This window comes from Rhipicephalus sanguineus, chromosome 4, assembly GCF_013339695.2.
Source record: "Rhipicephalus sanguineus isolate Rsan-2018 chromosome 4, BIME_Rsan_1.4, whole genome shotgun sequence".
NCBI classification, from domain to species: Eukaryota; Metazoa; Arthropoda; class Arachnida; order Ixodida; family Ixodidae; genus Rhipicephalus; species Rhipicephalus sanguineus.
Genome location: NC_051179.1, coordinates 39,528,283 through 39,545,740, shown reverse-complemented (window position 1 = coordinate 39,545,740; position 17,458 = coordinate 39,528,283). Strand labels below are relative to the sequence as shown.

Here is a 17,458-nt window from a genome sequence, read left to right as displayed (position 1 = left end):
CATTGGCCAGCTGGCTTTGCTAATGATATGTCGAACATCAGGATTGGCTCACATTTTCTTTCAGGAACGATTCTGGCGAAATAAAGTTTTGTGAGTATACGGGTGCATATTTATCCTCGGGTTAATCTCAGTACCTTTCCTTTATTTTCACCTCTTTGCCTTTTTCGGAGCTGGAATTTGTTTGATTTACTTTTGGCAATTTCTTTATCTCATCCGAAATTTCGATGTCGCTTTGTACTTATTTCGTAGGAACTGTAATAAGGCGTCTCCGCAAAGTTCAGCGACTCTCAATGAGATATATGTTTCTGTTGCAAGTTAGCTTGGTTTTTGTCGCCTTGGTATAGCTTTGATAGACAGACCCTTGAAAGCCCGCCTTAAATGTGTGTTTGCTGACGAGGTCACTAGTCCGACTTGAGCGTTTCAGCAATGACGTTGGTCAGGCCTAGAGCACACTAACCCTCAATAACTGCGATGACGCCTGCGTGTCGAATATTAGAAGGATATATGGTCAGATCACCGTGTTTTGATTTCTCGCCAAATTTTTATGCAGCAGACCATCATGGCGTCACGATGTCGAAGCATTTTCAAATATATTTTGGAATTCTGGCTCAGTAAAACTTAGAGCAATGCATTTAATTCATCACTGATAACAGTCAATATTTATCAATAGCAAATTACCAGCTTAAAGTTGGTATTGCGCTGCTAATCTCGATGACGTAGGTTCGACTCTCAGACACGGAGGCCACGTTTGGTACAATGATTCATTGACTCTCGGCTTTCTGTAGTGGTATTTCTTTTTGGGTAACGACAGAGGAGTCGGTGATTATTCTCCAGTCGCGCTCCTTTTGTGTGGCAGCGGCAAGTGATTTAAACTTCCTTCGCATTTTTTTCTCTTCCCTCTTTCTCTCTTCTTGACAGTTCCCGAATAAGAAGCAATCTGTATCGTGAAACTTCCTGAGCCTCGCACACACCGTTTTTCTACCGCCCACGATGCAGCGACACGAAACCAGCGAGATGTTCGACTCCGACGCGCAGTGCCCCGATCCGTCTCCCGCGCCGACGGAGACACCGCGACCCACGGCGTTTAAGCCGCTGCCACCCAAGGTGAAGCGGTCTCGGCGGCGACGCAAGAAATCCCGGATGTTTCTGGTCCCTTACGAACCCACTCTGTCGCCAATCTTCGAAGAATCGCAGCGTTCGTCGCGAGAACTGGACGCGGCAGTCCCCTGTTCGCAGCCGCTGCTCTACGTGCCCGCGTTCGCGAGGTATCCCACTTACGGCGTCATCACGCCACGTCTCAACCGAGTGGTCATCGCCATCGAAGAGGAAGGCGGCGACAAGGCGTGGCCCGAGCGGGTGGCGAGGATACTGACGCTCTCCTGGTTCCTGACGTCAATCAGCGCGCTCGTGCTACTGGGCGGCGCCACCATGATCTGGATGGCGTTTGACGGCGAAGACGACGGCGACGTGTTGACGCACCGCAACGTGGTCACGGCGTTCGTCGGCGTCGCCGTCATTCTGATGGCGGTGCTGTTTGTGCTGTGGAACGTGTTCAGAGGACTTCGATGAGATGCGGAAATGTGTACACATCTGTCTCTCCTCTTGTCAACACTGCTTGTGAAGTGCGATACGCGCAAACTGACGTCGATATAACGAAATTACTTTTACACGTACTGCCCGAGTTAAAGGTATATTGCCGCGCGTGCGACATTATAGCTAAGTCCGGGTGCATCTCCTGCATGAGCGCCGCCCGGAAGATACATGTGTAAAGAGGCGAATTCTTGACACAGCCTATATTTGGACTTTGAGAATATCGGTGGCGTGACATCAACAGCATTCGTGATGTTCAGTTACTTCATTTATATTGCGAAACCTCATTATCTCTCGAGCCTTTGTGTGGTAACACTGCCCTATCATAGTCACCACGGTGATGCATGGAAGCACAGAAAAAAATGAGCCTTCTATAACTGACGGATGATATTTTACTGCAACAATTCGATATTCGTGCATGGTCTGCGCGCTGTAACTCATTTTTGTGACGCGTGTGTGATGCGCACGCGCTGTTAAAATTCTTGCGTGTTATATAGAAAGCGTGGGCTGTGGCATTCTTGTAAGCGACGGAGGAATTAATAACTGGTTGGGATAACAACGACTGAAGTAATATATGCGGCGCGCTTTTAGAAGAAATTAGCGGCAGTGCGTTTTGTTTTTAACTGCATAACATGCCTGTACTTTTTAATAGATCCTGCTTGACAAACTGACATCGAAAATAAATATTTCGACATACGCTGACTCCCTCCTTTTTAATTTGTTTTTACTCGCTGACCCCGCAACTTCGAATCTCCGATGGAAGATTCTGTTATCTTATGTTTCTAGTCATCAAGGACCGACTCTGACACAATCATCTGCGGTGACGACAGACAGTATACGCAGGTGCACCTTACTGCACATGGGTAGGCAAGCTCACTCATGAGTCGACTCACTCAGACTCAGATTTATCCGTGAGTCTGAGTGAGTCAGGCTGCGTAATATTTCGTGAGTCTGAGTCCGAGTGAGTCCGGGCGAGTAATATTTTCGTGAATCTGAGTCCGAGTGAGTACGGACGAGGAAAATTTTGGTGAGTCTGAGCCCGAGTGAACCCTTGGAGCAAAATATATTTCATGAGTGAGTCTGAGTGAGCTCCACATTTTTTTGCCGACCTATGGTGCTATCTACTCAACTTCAGCATTACTATTAGCCTTATGACGACTCACGTTTATACTCTACTCACACATATATTTTTAAAAGCGCACGCGTTCACACGCCATCTCAATATTTATTGGTCAGAGGCGTGAGTTACAGAGGTTATAGAGGGGGGCGGGATGAGGTGGTTTGACCTCCCTCCGGCCAAATCTTTCACGGGAAGTTTTTGATAAAAATATGTCGTGCGAGTCATCTCTTCCAATAAAAATGTCCTTACTGGATTGTAACCATAGATAACTCGTCTTTGAACGTATCAGATCAAACCGCGCCAAGTAGAGTACCAATTATATGAGAAGTTGATGTTAAAGAGCCTTGACACTATGGTCTAAAATGTTAATTATAACGCTAGTGGACCCATGAGTCGACTCACTCAGACTCAGCTTGAGCCGTGAGTCTGAGGCTGAGTGAGTCCGAGTGAGCAATAACTTGGTTAGTTTGAGTCCGAGTGGGTCTGGTTGAGAAAACTTTCAGTGAGTCTCAGTCGGAGTGAGTCCGGATGAGGAAAAGTTTGGTGAGTCTGAGTGAGCTTCACACTTTTTGCCGACTTATGCTGTAGAGGCTCTCAGATCATGGATGTAGCAACGGTTATTTATTATATATATTTTTTGAAATTCAATAACACATTAGGAGCTAGTTGGTTTATCATCCTAAAGCAAAAACACCGCGCATTTCCCTGAGATTTTACCGTTGTTCGTCATGTAAACGTAGAAAAACAAGAAAATCGGGGGAAAACAAGCGAGTGAGAGAAATAAGTGAAAGAGAGAGAGAGAGAGAGAAATAAATAAACATTTATTTTTGACACAGTGTTCGGAGCGATGCCAGACATCACCCTGAGGTAATACGCTCAAATTTTTGCCAGATAGGTAGTACGGTAAAGAACTAACTAACTAACTAACTAACTAACTAACTAACTAACTAACTAACTAACTAACTAACTAACTAACTAACTAACTAACTAACTAACTAACTAACCAACCAACTAACTAACCAACTAACCAACTAACTAACTAACTAACTAACTAACTAACTAACTAACTAACTAACTAACTAACTAACTAACTAACTAACTAACTAACTAACTAACTAACTAACAAAAGAACGAAGCCAGAAAGTCACCCCCTTCCCCTCCTTTGCACTGTGCACTGATCCATAGATCGCGTTCCGACCGACCCAGTGTTGCTCATTCTGAAACTCCGCTTGAAACATACGGACAGCGTCCTTCAATACCTTTGATACGGGTGTGCTCGTGTACCTCTCCGAGGAAAGGAAGAAGAAGAAGGGTGAAAGAAAGGAATGGTTTACTGGACTGAGCCCGTTTTGCTGTTCCGCACTGGGGAAGGGTAGGAAGGGAACTCATATTAGGGAATAAAAGGGAAGTCGATTGTCGCACGACTTCAAAACGACACAGTAAAATTCAGCGTCCATAGTACATCGATTCGGGCTGAAGGAACGTTTTCGATTGAAAGAGACTTTATGATTACAGTGCTTATCTTATACGGGGCGATGGAAGCGATATTTTTCTACATTTACTCAGAGGCGCGTTTAGGATAGGTAATAATATTCTCCACAGGTGACGCGACAGTCTGGGAACCACCCAGCGCTGTTTACTGGTCACTGCGCCCTTGTCTTTATACCTACGCAATTCTTTGTACAAATAACTTACAGTTCCATAAAGAAGCCGTCGGTGAGACATCGCTCTACAGCTGCCAATATTGCACCCGTTCCACACCCATAATAAACATCGTTCGGGCACGCGGGATGGTATACGTGAGTGAGAACCGCCGGCTGTGACGCGATGGCCACCGTTATCGATTGCGCTGCGGGAAAAAAAAAAAAAAAATGTGTACGGTCTCTCACCCGGAGCAGCCGTTGCGCCACCTCGGCGCTCCGAATTGTCTGGGTGTCTCGCACGCGAACGTGTTTCTCAAGGCTCGCATTATTTATATCCGGCTCCGTTCTCGCAAACCCAGGCCAAGGTGAATAGCAGCAGACGATCACGATATAGTGAAGATGGTGTGTAATATCGAGTGCACCGATGAAGCCGAGATTAACGAGGCGATCAGCACGCGAGAGAAGAAGCCGCATTCACGGACTCGCGAACGTCGCGCGTCGGGAGAGACGAAGACGAGGCCTCGCGCAGTCTTCCAGGACGGCAGCCTGGTGATCTCCGAGAACAGTCCGGAGGCGAAGATCCGCAAGCGGCGCGCCGCGGTGCGCTGGATCAAAGACGCCGTCGACCTGTACTTCATGACGCCCTGCATGGCCATCTTCTTGTTGGTCACTATCGGTCTCGCGTCTTACCACACGGCCAAAAGCAACTGGGTGACCCGCACGGAGACCGATGCCACCCTGGCCCGCCTCGAGCAGTTGGCGATGACCCTGATGTTCGTGCTCGTGGCCCTCCTCGTGTTCACGGCGTACATGTTTTTCTGGGGCGTCGGCGCCAAGTTCGTCACCAGACGCCTCAAAGAGGGGAAAACGTCGTGCTGCTGCTGCTGAGCGGGCGGGTTCAACTCCCTGCCGTTTCGTGGCACCGTATTTCCAGAAAGATCGGTTGTGGAAATGCCCCCCCCCCCCCCCCAAAAAAAAAAAGTTCGTGTGTATACTGCGTTGCTTTGAATGTTCCTTGAAGAACCTGACTGAATGGTCTCGATCTATGCTCCGTGGCCGCCGTGTTGTATTGGGACGATGAACTGAGATCTGTAATCACCTTTTCGTTGGTGATCATCTCGGTCAATTAGATGACTTTGGACAGTGACTTGGTCAGTGCTGTATACGAACTTCTGATGTCTGTACTCCCGTAAAAAATGCTACCTGAATGTGGTTTAAGTGTTCATACAGAGGAATTGCATGATGTATGTGCTGCCCGTTTATGTATATGGCGTACCGACGAAAGTGGAGACTGTTATTATTACTCGGAGCAAAAATTCGGGAATGCCGAAAAGGAAACGTGAGCGAAGCCAAGCAGAGGTGGTGTTGTATTTGCTCGTTTTGGACGTCATTTTTGCTACGTATATGTTACAAGCTCTTTTGCATGTCGGCGTGTGCGCACAAACAACGCGCCGGAAGCTATCATTATCATCTGCTCATAAAGACCGCGTATTCTGACATAAATAAATAAACAAACAGCATTTTCTTGTTTCTGGAAGCACCTCTCCCGTTTCGCCTATGTGCTGTCATAAAGGACAGTTTTGTCCGGCAGGAATTTCTCCCGGAAGAAGATGCGGTGGATGAATGGATGGATAAACTTGTACGATTTTTTTTCCTCTATACGATTGTAACGCTGTTGGCAAGTAAATTTATTAGTAGAGTAGCGGTCACTACTGCAAATGTTCAGCGCTGAATTCGGTTGTGCGACATGTCGAAAGACGGCGCAAATCGCCTCTCCGTTGCCGCGTGTTGTATATAGGTCTGTGTTGATGTTGTGATGACTGTGTGTGGCGTTTAATTCCAGGTCTGGCCAGCGTGCGCCGAGCTAATAGCTGATAGTTGTCAATGGGAAATGAATTGTTTGGACCGAGATGAACTGTACATATAATGTAAGCAAATGTGTATATAACGCCTATCCAAATCTGTACAACTTCACTGTACCAATAAAATCCGAATCGCTAAAGGTAGACGCAGCATGTACATGTGCTCTGGTAGAGAGGTTGCCTTTTTTATTTATTATTAATAATGTCGTTTATTTCAACTGGTGGATGTGGAGAGGGGGTGATCGCAGCCCCCTGTCACCAAGGGCCGTTGCTACACGACATGCATTCCTACATATCGAACGAAGAAGTCGATAAGCGAAGCAATCGTAACGCAAATAAGAAACATTAGCTACCATGAGTACGGTCAGCGTCAAAACTTTAAGAACCCCGAGACAGAAAGAGCTGAATATTCCCCCTGCTTCGGCAGCCAGCCTTGAATTTAGATCTCCCGTTTAGTCTAAAACGCGCTAACAATAAGCACTGTGCAGTTCGACCGAATACAGTCACAAATTGCTGAGAAATTGAAGGTTTTCTCAGTCCTCGTGGTCTCAAAACTTTGACTTCAGTCGTACATCTCACTAACACCACTCGGAGATTGCATTTGGCTTTTGCTTGAAAGACTCAGGGTCTCAAGTATGGCATGGCGACTGAACTTATCAGCCAAAATAAGTTCTAACTTCCCGACGACTGAAGCCCACAGAACACAGGGCGTCTCAATAAAAAGATCAACGTATACTTTACTATAGGGACTACTTCAAGGTTTACCAGAAGTGAAAAAAAAAAAAAAAACACTACTGGCACATCATGCATATATATGGTACAAACCGTGCACGAGTTTAGCGGTGGCGGGGGGAGGGGAGGGGATCAACTCCTACTTCTCAAAAATTTTACAGGTTGTATGTAGGCTTTCATATACAAACGCAAACACGAACATATAAAACTGGATCCAATTAAACGCAGTGAGGTTAACCAGATCGTAACATCCGACTTTTACCCTGCGCCGGAGGAGGCGAGAGATGGTATGAATAGAAAGGAGGAGGGGATATACAAGTCGATTCAATATTCCAAAACAAAGGTGGAAATATCGACAAGATCGATGCGTTACAAAGCATAGCTCTTCTGATATTCTGCAGCAAAATACGAGCATATATTCGCTTTTCTTTCATTGGAGAAGTTGGGTGGCAGGTAACCACAACCGGGAATAGTTGGCTGCAGTGAACGAGCAGGCGTAGCTAGTCGCTGCGCATCGCCTGCTAAAAGAGTGCTTAAAATTGACGATCTAACCGAACGAAGATTAGAACTCTCGTCAGCCTCGAAAAGCGGGCGTCCTCGAGGTTAACGTTACGGTGCATAGGTGGCGCGACGGTCAGCCAAACTTCCGGTTTCGTTCGCCAAGTCAGTGCGTTCGGGCTTGTGATGCTCGCAAAGGCGTATGGGAAAGTTTCTCAACCTCTCACTGTGTGACGTGCAGCCAGTGGGTCGCACATTATATTCGCGACCTTTCCTATCCGTAATAAGTGAATCGGGTTCGTCAGAACAACCGGTAGGAAGTGCAAAAGCTCAGCTCGCGTAAGGCGAAGGCGGCGGCCTTTATCGATCGGCGCTCCGCAAGACGGAAACGGTGTTACGGTCCTTGACCCAAGAGTCGCAGCCTGGTGTTTTTGCCGCGGTGTGTGCTCCGTTGTTGTTGAGCGTTTCGCGGTAGACCGAGCAAAGACTGATGATGTCCGGACGTCGGAGCGAAGATCCCTTGTCGGACTTTTGCGCCTCCAGGAACCGACTGGTCGAAATCCGAGGCGAAAGGAGAGACAAGATGCTGCGATTGTGCTCGACGGATCCAGGCAGGGTCGCCGTCTACACTCTAAGAAAAAAGAGAGTCAAAAGAGGGTCATGGAACCGTGACTCTCTTCGGGTGTCCATCTGACCCCTTTTGGAAGGTACAGGCAGAAAAAAAGAGTTCGCATTTGGGAAGGAGTCACTGGACCCTCCTGAAGCGCGTTTCGATTGGCTTCGGTATACGGAGAGCCGCCGTATACGCCATACATATCGCACGCTCGCCCTTTGGCGCCGATGGCGCCTTGCTTGGCGACGCAGACGGGGTTGGCGCCGGGGTGGCGCGCCGCTCTCCTCTCTCAGTCGTCTCAGCGGTCTCAGTCTCTCAGTCTCCTGGTCTGTTAGAATGCGTTGCGTGGATGCGTTGGTTGCGCGTCTTCGGTGGTATTGAGTACTGACGCCGGCTCCGTGCACGAAGTGACGCTTGGAGGGCGGTATATTCATGGAGCTGCGGACACCGACAACGGGCGCCAGTTAACGGTGAGTGTACTGCTTTCGTAGGTACTAATTTTACAGCTTTAGCTGGGCGTCTGCAGCAGCGCTGCGGAATCTGCCAGCCATTTCCAACAGTAGCCTGTATCCGCGGGGCTGTTGCGGATGCCCAACTAAAGCTGTCAATTAACGAGTTGCCACCGTTATGCGCGTTGCTGTACAAGCTCCCATAAAGTGAGCGATGCAAACAATAATCGAGGGTCATTTCTTGCTGATCGCACGTCGTGTCTGCACTACTGAAGGTGCAAGATGTCGTTTTGAGATGCCCTTTAGTCTGCTTCATAATAAAATTTCCATCGACTTTGAGTGTGAGGCGTGCTTCCACGCGTGCACGGAACGTGAAAAAAAAAAAGCCTGTGTACAGAACGCTCAGACGCACTATATGTAATGGTTTTTGTTGGCTTAAAGACGGTAGTTTGAGGTGCAGATATAGTACGGTGGCTTCCAGAATGTACGCGGTAGTCATTCAAGGTGGACACGCCTCGCCGGTAAAGTGAAAAAAGCTCTAGACTTTTGACGGCGCGCGTTGTTGCGGCCGCCGGCGTGCACTCTTTTCCCTCGTTTCTGTTTGCTGTTTTCGTGGTTTGCATACACTGCGATGACGTTGGGCGCTATAAGAGAATCGAGTGAGTGTACGTGATTGTGGGAGTTATGTGCGCTAATTCTAGCATATGACATGTCTGATCTCGACGTAGACGGCGTACGCAAGCGCTGGGTGTCGTTCGGGCCCTAGTACTCGCATCTGTTTATCTGAGTATTTAAGGATGGGTTACGTTTGTAAAACGTGCGGTCAATAACCGCTCACGGCATGCCCCTGGCTGCCGGAGGATGTGCTTTGTTGTTTTGTTGTTAGCCTTTATTATGTCTGTGTGAACCACTTATTGTGTAGGTTTTGCAAACCTTTACTGCAATTTCATTTTCTCATCATAATATCACGTTCTGCTTTTCAGATACCGTTTTTCATGGTGCTCACGCTGGACAGGAGCGACAACCTAGCAAGCCACAAGTCTGATGCCTCAAGCCGTCACCACATTTTATTTATTCTTAATCACAAGGAATAAATATGGAAACATGATGGCGATTTCTGCTGTTCATTTAGCTCAATATGACACTGTGGACGTCACAGTCACACATATATTCATAGAAGCATGTAAATGAGGAATACCCAAACTTCTTAATTGGAAATCACAGACCATCTTTTCGCGTTTTCTATATAACTTTGTTGGAAAATATGTGTTGTTTTGACGAGTTTTATTAAAATAATGCTAAAACTGAACTATTTTTTTTCTACAGTCGCTGGGCAGAACGGCAAGTATTATTGGACTTGTTTAAAATGAATACTCCACTATTTTCAACAGTAGTCGCGCAAAAGTAGAGCAAGGATCAAATGAGTAGCTTAAAATACTTGTGGAGTCGCTTGATGCTTCGGTGTGGGTCCCTTGACCCCCCTAGGAGCGTTACCGGCAAGAGTCGTCTGACTCCCTATGAGTGTTAACGTGATCCTCCCGATGAGAGTCTTTGCACTCTTCCTAGAGGGTCAGGGGACTCTCCTAGAGCGAGCCGACCCTGACCCACCAAGAGAGTCACCGTGACTATTTAAAGAGAGTCCTATACGTGGCAAGTCAGAACTCTCCGAAAAGAGTCACGCATACTCTTTTTTTTCTTAGAGTGTACTGCGTGGTTTCGGCCGACGCCGCCGTCGATTGCACCGACATCGGAGAGACGGACGATTGTTGTACCGCGTGGTTGTCCGTACTGCACGGGGGCTTAATGGTTCCCGGTCTGATAATCTTTATACTCGTCATCATCTCGGTCGTTTCGTTCCAAATCGGAAAGTGGGGACCTCCGGCCGAGGGCGACACCGTAATCGCGCACCTCGAGGAGACGATGGCGTTCGTTATAGTCATTGCCTGTGGCTTGCTTTTCTACGGTGCGTACGATTTCTGCTTTGACATCTACCAGTCGGTGTTCATGTCCCCGATGTTAATCCCTCATTGAGCGAAAGCCGAGGCGTTGTGTTAACGAAGGCTCCCTGGGCGCCGCCATAATCCTCTCTGGGCTTTTGTTAATACGCGTGACCCGCCAAAAAATGCACTGCCGGGACTGTGACGTCAGCTTTCATACTCCCGTGCAACAGTCCACAAAGGAGGCAATTCTCTCGGCGTTAAAAGGCCGTGACGCGGGTTCGGGTAGCCGGTCGCGGAGGCCTTGCTTGTCACTCAAACTGAAGCGGAAGATCTCCGGGGATGCACCTGTGCTGCGTCTCGGGACCTCCAAGTCGTGATCGCTAATCATACGATATACATTCGATTACGAGCCAAACTTGGTGCTTAAACTTATTCAGTTCACTGTGAAAGATCAACGTCATTGCTTTCGAGGTTTAACTTGCGCGCAGTGTGTGTGTCCAGGTATCCATTACCGGTAAAAGTAAACGCCGTGATGTTTATGGTTAAAGAGAAACATTGTGAAAATTGAACTTAAAAAAACAAAAATGTGAGCGACACCAGCCAGGCGCGGTTTTTGTGTTTTCTCGTTAAATTGGTATTCTTGCAAAACAAGTGGCCATTGCAAATTCTTTGCGCATCTCGAAGTGTCCGCAAAGGCTGTCGACGAGAAGCTGTCGTTATATCAATTGGTCACTGCGACCAACACATTGAGCATTGAGGTAGTAAAGAGAGAAAGAAAGAAAGAAAGAAAGAAAGAAAGAAAGAAAGAAAGAAAGAAAGAAAGAAAGAAAGAAAGAAAGAAAGAGAAGACTGCATGCATCTCGTAGTTTTGGGAATACTTCTCTCGGATGCAGTCGTAAAGAAAAACTTAGACCGTTCTTGTTCGGCACGGCCTTACCTCTGAAGATGACGCAAGACATTGTTGTACTGAATTGTTTTTGTGTATATATATATATATATATATATATATATATATATATATATATATATATATATATATATATATATATATATATATATATAGAGAGAGAGAGAGAGAGAGAGAGAGAGAGCGCTCGCACGTCATCCTTTTCTTAGACAACTTCATAAAGCCAAGGAAAGCTTAAGACGCGTTATCTGTAGCTGTTAAACGATGCGTAAGAATTAAAACATACAGAGAAAATGAATTATTGTGGACAAAGAAACAACACCTATTCGCCCGAAACAATTGAACATTGTTTTATAAGCTTTATAGATGCCATTTTATTTTGAGATGTGCTGCAAAGAACTCTTCAAAGAAGACTATGACATAAATTTTCATTCCCTTCGATATCTCGTGCCAACTAGTTGCAACGATGTTCCCTTTAATGGTTCTTCTCATTGAATTACATATCCTTTGGAAAACGCGCCTGTTGCAGCGAAACGCCGAGCGAGTATTTTCCTCAGCAACCCATTTTTCGGGAATAATGGGCCAACTGAACGATGTACTTGAGCAAATGTAAATTCAGCAGAACTGATATTTGGAAGCGGTAAAGTGTTCATCCTTACCGCAATTCCAGTGGCTAGTGCACAGAACCTGATTTGCGTGCTTCGCGGAGATGTGTTTCTGTGCATTGTGTACGTGACTGCGAGTGTACAATGGAGTTATTATATATCTGTATATACTCAAAGTTCCTGCAAATGCCGTTTATGCTTGGAATAAATATCACCAAAGAAAGAAAGAAAATATGCGTGTTTATTCCGGTGGGTAAGGCGCTCGGCTTTCGATCCTGAGGTCGTATGTTCGGCAGCGTCATCTTGCAGCAATGTCTGCAATCGAAGACCGATTACTGAACATTTATTACAGTGACCGTTCAGTTATACTACTTTGCTGACATAAATGTGTATAGATGGTCTGCAGAAAAATCGCAAATACACAACTGCCTCGCTTCTTCCTAAGAAAGAAAGAGAGAGACAGACAGAGAGCTACGCAGGACAAAAACAGTCCCTGTGTTTTATTATGTTCACAGAGAAAAGCGAAGGAGAGGCATTCCCAGACACTATGTACACGCCACATCCTTGTTTTTCAAAACTATACATCATAATTTGTGGATTCTGCACCCGAATTTTAGCCACAGCGATGTTTTGACACGCCGTGCGTGTGGAAAAAATGGAGGAAATTGTTAAAGGGACACTAAAGACAAATATTAAGTCGACGTTGATTGTTTAAATAGCGGCCCAGAAACCTCGTAGTACTATTTTTATGCCAAGGAAGTGCTTATTTTGAAATAAAATCACGTTTTAGTGGTCCGCATCGCGTTAGCGCACTTCAAATCACCCGCCTGAAATTAGTCTTTCACACGTCACTGCTGCCGTGCCCAACGTTGCCCGCCTTTACTGCGCGGCGGCGTGCACTGGCGTGCACCATTCGGGCATCCGGCAACGTCACATGCATGCGGCATTTTGTCGAACTTTCTGTCAGCGACTTTAACGAGCGCGCAAAACACACGCGGCAGTACGCCCTACCGAAACTACCACTGAGACGCGACCGCGTGAGCGAAGCAGGGCGCCGGGCGAAGCGCAGTTCGGCGAAAACGGAACCTTTGAACCATGCGCGCCGTTTCCTATGGCAACGCCAAAGAGGTTCTTTTTTTCCATGAATCAAACAGAAACGAACAAACAGCACTTTATTACGTCTCTTGATGCACGGAAGGTTCTTTTTTTTTATTGCAGCTAGTTTGATTACTAGTGAATAATTGTAGGTAGACTCTCATACGTCATCGGGATCATTTTGAAAATGTGCCGCTCGTGGCGCTCATCGTGTGATACATTTAGCTAAATTTCTCGGTAAGTAGGGCACTGCTGTTGATAATGTTGCCGTTTTAGACGTTGTCATACATTGAGCTTTTACTATGACATAAATTGTTATTTGCCTTTAGTGTCCCTTTAACAGCTGCTTTTCTTTTTTCTGAAGGTGATAAAAAAAAACACAGACCAACCCGTGGCAAGCTCGGTCACGTTTCCCCACACGCAGGTTTCCACATTTTTATCCTTGTGTCTATAGGCCACCGCTATCGTTAACATACAACGGGCCACGTAGACACACACCATCGTCATCTAAGCGATTCCTGACATCGACACGAACAACAACCAGGAAGTACACCAACATTGCACCCGCACTGAACAAGCCAGAAAGTCAAATTTGGCTAATGAGAGAGAGAGAGAGAGAGAGAGAGAGAGAGAGAGAGAGAGAGAGAGAGAGAGAGAGAGAGAGAGAGAGATAGGTTAACCAGACGCTATAGTATCCGGATCACTACCCTAAATCGGGACGGGGAAATAAAGGTCGTAAAGAAGACAGACATATGAAAAAACTCACAGGGTCACTCATGCATACGCCTAAGACGACTCGAAGGCGAATGTCATCTTCTTTTTCTTCTCAGTCGATGTATTCATTTTCCCCCGCACTCCTTCAAAAGCTTTCTGCATCTAACGTGATTTTGCACTGCCTCCAGGATTGGAGGCATTGCAAGCTTTCTGCACCTCATCTGGTTTTGCATTGCCTCCGTGATCGGCCCACCACGGAGAAAGCGACTATTTCATGGGATGACGTCTTCGTGTGACGTCTCGTTATGCGACGTCATGGTGACGTCACAAATTTTGTCTATCCGTGATGCCATGATGACGTCATATGGGGACGTCATCACGCGGTGATGAGTCTTTTGCATCACTCACGCTGACGCCAACGCCGCGGGACGACGGTCGACGCCGATGGTCAGTTTTCGAGTTTGATGAGGCAACTAAGTTTTTCGCCTTAAAAAATAAACATAAGCAGAACCAACCAGCCGACACACACGCGGCCGTTCAAGTCATTTAGAAAGAGCGGAAGGTCGCAAGAAGACCAGTAGCACTTGCACGGCCTTTTCTTCCGACCGAAGGTCGCTCGTTCAACTTGAACGCGTCGCAAAGCGGATTCTCTCTGTGAACCACAGTCGTACAGAATGTGTCAAATGGTTTCATAATCCCGCAGTGTGTCCACGCGGCTGCAGTGTCGGCCATCCTTACACGTAACGCGTACGCATTGGCACATATCGGAACAAAAATCACGGTTATAGCGTATCATTACTCGCAGTTTTCAAGAAAACAACGGGTGTCACAGCGGTGGAGGGGGGGGGGGGGGCTTGTCCTGCAAACAGTTCAAGCGGGCGGTGAGCGCTGCATTTCGGCATTTTTACACGGTCAGGCAGAAACGCGCGGCCGGTACGACCTGCAACACAGGCACATTCTGTAGCAGCATAACGGATTGGTTCCCGACCAAAACGCGTTGACCACATCCCTGACGACGTACCCGTATATCTTGTACGCCGTGTAGAAAACCAAGAACGAAACAATGGCTATCGCGAACTTCACTATGCTCTCGACGTACGCGATAATAGCGTTCTCCGACGGCGTTGTAGCGTTCCTCGACGCCGTTGTAGCGTTCTCCGAGGCCACAGTAGCGTTCTCCGAGGCTGTTGTCGGTGCCCACTTGTTTTCCGGGTTGAACCCCAGCCTTGCCAGCATGGCCAGGAGAAGTATAGTGAGACCAGGAAGCACGATGCCCCAATGGATGCACATCAACGACATGGTGCACCAGTCGAGCTTTCTCGCGCCGCTCGGCCGAGGTTTCGAAGGATCGTAGAGCGGCTTTCGCGGACTCTTCTTTCTTCTGGCGCTGCGGAGAAGTTCGCGGATTTTGTTCACGAATGAGGAAGAAGTATCCGGATTAGGCTCTTCGGCATTGCGCACCATTTTCGTTTAGCCCGCGGGAAACGTCTAAAACGACGGAGCACAGTGGTGTAGTAAGTGGTTGTTTATAACGCACTGGGGGGCGGTGCATCAGCGGCGTCCCTCCCCTTTTGTCCGGGACCGTGAAACGTCACTTCCGCCCCGAGGAGCGCAATCGATAAAACGGCGGCCGTCGAGTTGCAAGCGGAGCCGTTGCACCGGTCGTTCTAGTGAAACCTTCCAAGTTTCCCCTCCCCCCGTGAGATTTGTCTTTCAAACATCATATTTGATTTGCTTGACAGTTAAGTATAGCCATGGTCCCTGTAGTGCATTCTCCGTAAAGCCACACTCTGCACTCTGAAGCCCTTCGACATAGCAGGAACGACGTATAAACATGAAAGCGGCTTTTCGTTTCAAAATGCACTCTCTAGAGCGTGTGCTCTTTCACATGGTATACACTCTAAGAAAAAAAAAAGAGTGTGTGTGACTCCTTTCAGGGAGTCTTGACTTGACACGGATGTGACACTCTTTAAAGAGGTACGTTAACTCTCTTTTGGGTCACACGACTCTCTGAAGAGAGTATAATGATCTATAAAAAGAGTCATGTGCGTGGGAAGTCAAGACTCCCCGAAAGGAGTCAAAAGACTCTTGTTTTCTTAGAGTGTACGGGTGGTGATATATGCTACGTGCCGCGCATGTTTATTATGCTCGGCTTTAAAATGAAATGTAAATAAGAATCCCCGATAATCTACCGTCATTTATGTGAAAGATTTAAGCCGTTGTCAGTGAAGTATGAATCCAACTGATTGTGGCTTGCGTGCGCAATTTTTACACGAAGTACACTGCAAGCTCACATTCGTTCGCGAAGTGGCGGCTGTACTCCGTAACCTGCACACGCACACCCGCTATATTGTTGCAGGGAAGCAGAGAGCTTTTGTCGGGATCGTCTTGGTGATGCTGCGGTCTCTTTTTGTGAAGCGGAGTGATCATTCAGTATCCTGAGACGACTGGCGACATGGCTGCGTAGTACGATGGGGGACGAATTCCTGAACTTCATATATACATGGCTCTGGCACGTGTTCATCAAGGCATGCTGTCACAACAGTGTTGTCAGAGCTGATGTAAATCTTTGTGAACCTTAATTCTATACCAGTGGAGTGCATATTTTAATCTCCTAAGTGGTCATTACTCATATTAGGTACGAAGAAGAAGAAGCACCTTCGGGCTGAACTGAAAGCGGGCCTGTAGGGAAGAAGAGAAGAAGAAGAAGAAGAAGAAGAAGAAGAAGAGAAGAAGAAGAAGAAGAAGAAGAAGAAGAAGAAGAAGAAGAAGAAGAAGAACAACAACAACAACAACAACAACAACAACAACAACAACAACAACAAAAATAATAAGAAGAAGCACCTTAGGGTAAGCTCATTCCGACGCAGTTTTCCGACAGTGTTAGTGGAGCGGAAACACCCTTCCCTACATGGCCCGGTTTCAAGCTTGGCACCACTATACTCGGCGACAACTTTCCTTGACAGCACTGTGGAAGCTACAGAACCGAAGTGCATGCCTGCTACCGCGCCAAGAAATAGTACTTACGTTTACTGATAATTTTCTCGTTTTTCTTGCTGAAATAAATGTTGCTTTATTTATTATGAGACTGAAACAGTTGCGGGAAGTCGTAGGTAAAATACAGTTATTGTTCACCTCGCAAGAATGCCTTCCTTTTCTTTCCATTTCTTAGACAGCACCACCTTTTCAGCATGCCCGTTTTCCAAAGTAAACATGGCGTCCGTGACGTAGTGGGTCAGTGTGCGGCCGCAAACGCACCGTTTAGTTCTCCAAGAAAAATGTACTCGTAATACGACACTAAAATGTACTCTGAACAATCGAAATGTCTCTCCCGTTCACATTCCCTTCACATTTTTAGTGAATATGTTTTCTAAACGCGTTAACGATGCGAGCGAGCAAAACCGAAATCAGCCGCAAGCTGCCGTACTACTTGCGGAGCAACACGAATGTGCGGAAGCCCGGCCTCCGTAGCCTTCGCTCCAGTGTCAAGATAAGTTGTCGTCGAGTATAGTGCCTCATCAGAGAAATCTCTCTCAAAACACTGCATGCTTCGCACCTCCCCAGGTTTCACGTTAGCGAAGCTGAAATACCCTTGCCAATATGCTTCGCATCTCACCAGTTTATTGTACAGAATATGTCTCATTCAACTTTTTTTTTAACACTTGTTTATTTTGTAGTAGATGTACCTGC

At 46.8% G+C, this 17,458-nt stretch overlaps 2 protein-coding genes across 2 annotated transcripts in view; both read left to right on the top strand.

Annotated features, from left to right (window-relative positions):
• The window catches only part of LOC119389793 (uncharacterized), a 40,592-nt gene extending 38,992 nt beyond the window's left edge, over window positions 1-1,600 (top strand). Inside the window, exon 2 of the mRNA XM_037657179.2 lies at window positions 919-1,600. Coding sequence (XP_037513107.1) covers window positions 991-1,569 — 579 coding nt within the window. The 5' untranslated portion in view covers window positions 919-990 and the 3' untranslated portion in view covers window positions 1,570-1,600. The remainder of the gene's footprint in view (window positions 1-918) is intronic.
• LOC119389789 (cyclin N-terminal domain-containing protein 1-like) overlaps window positions 1-17,458 on the top strand; it is a 489,989-nt gene that overhangs the window by 47,024 nt on the left and 425,507 nt on the right.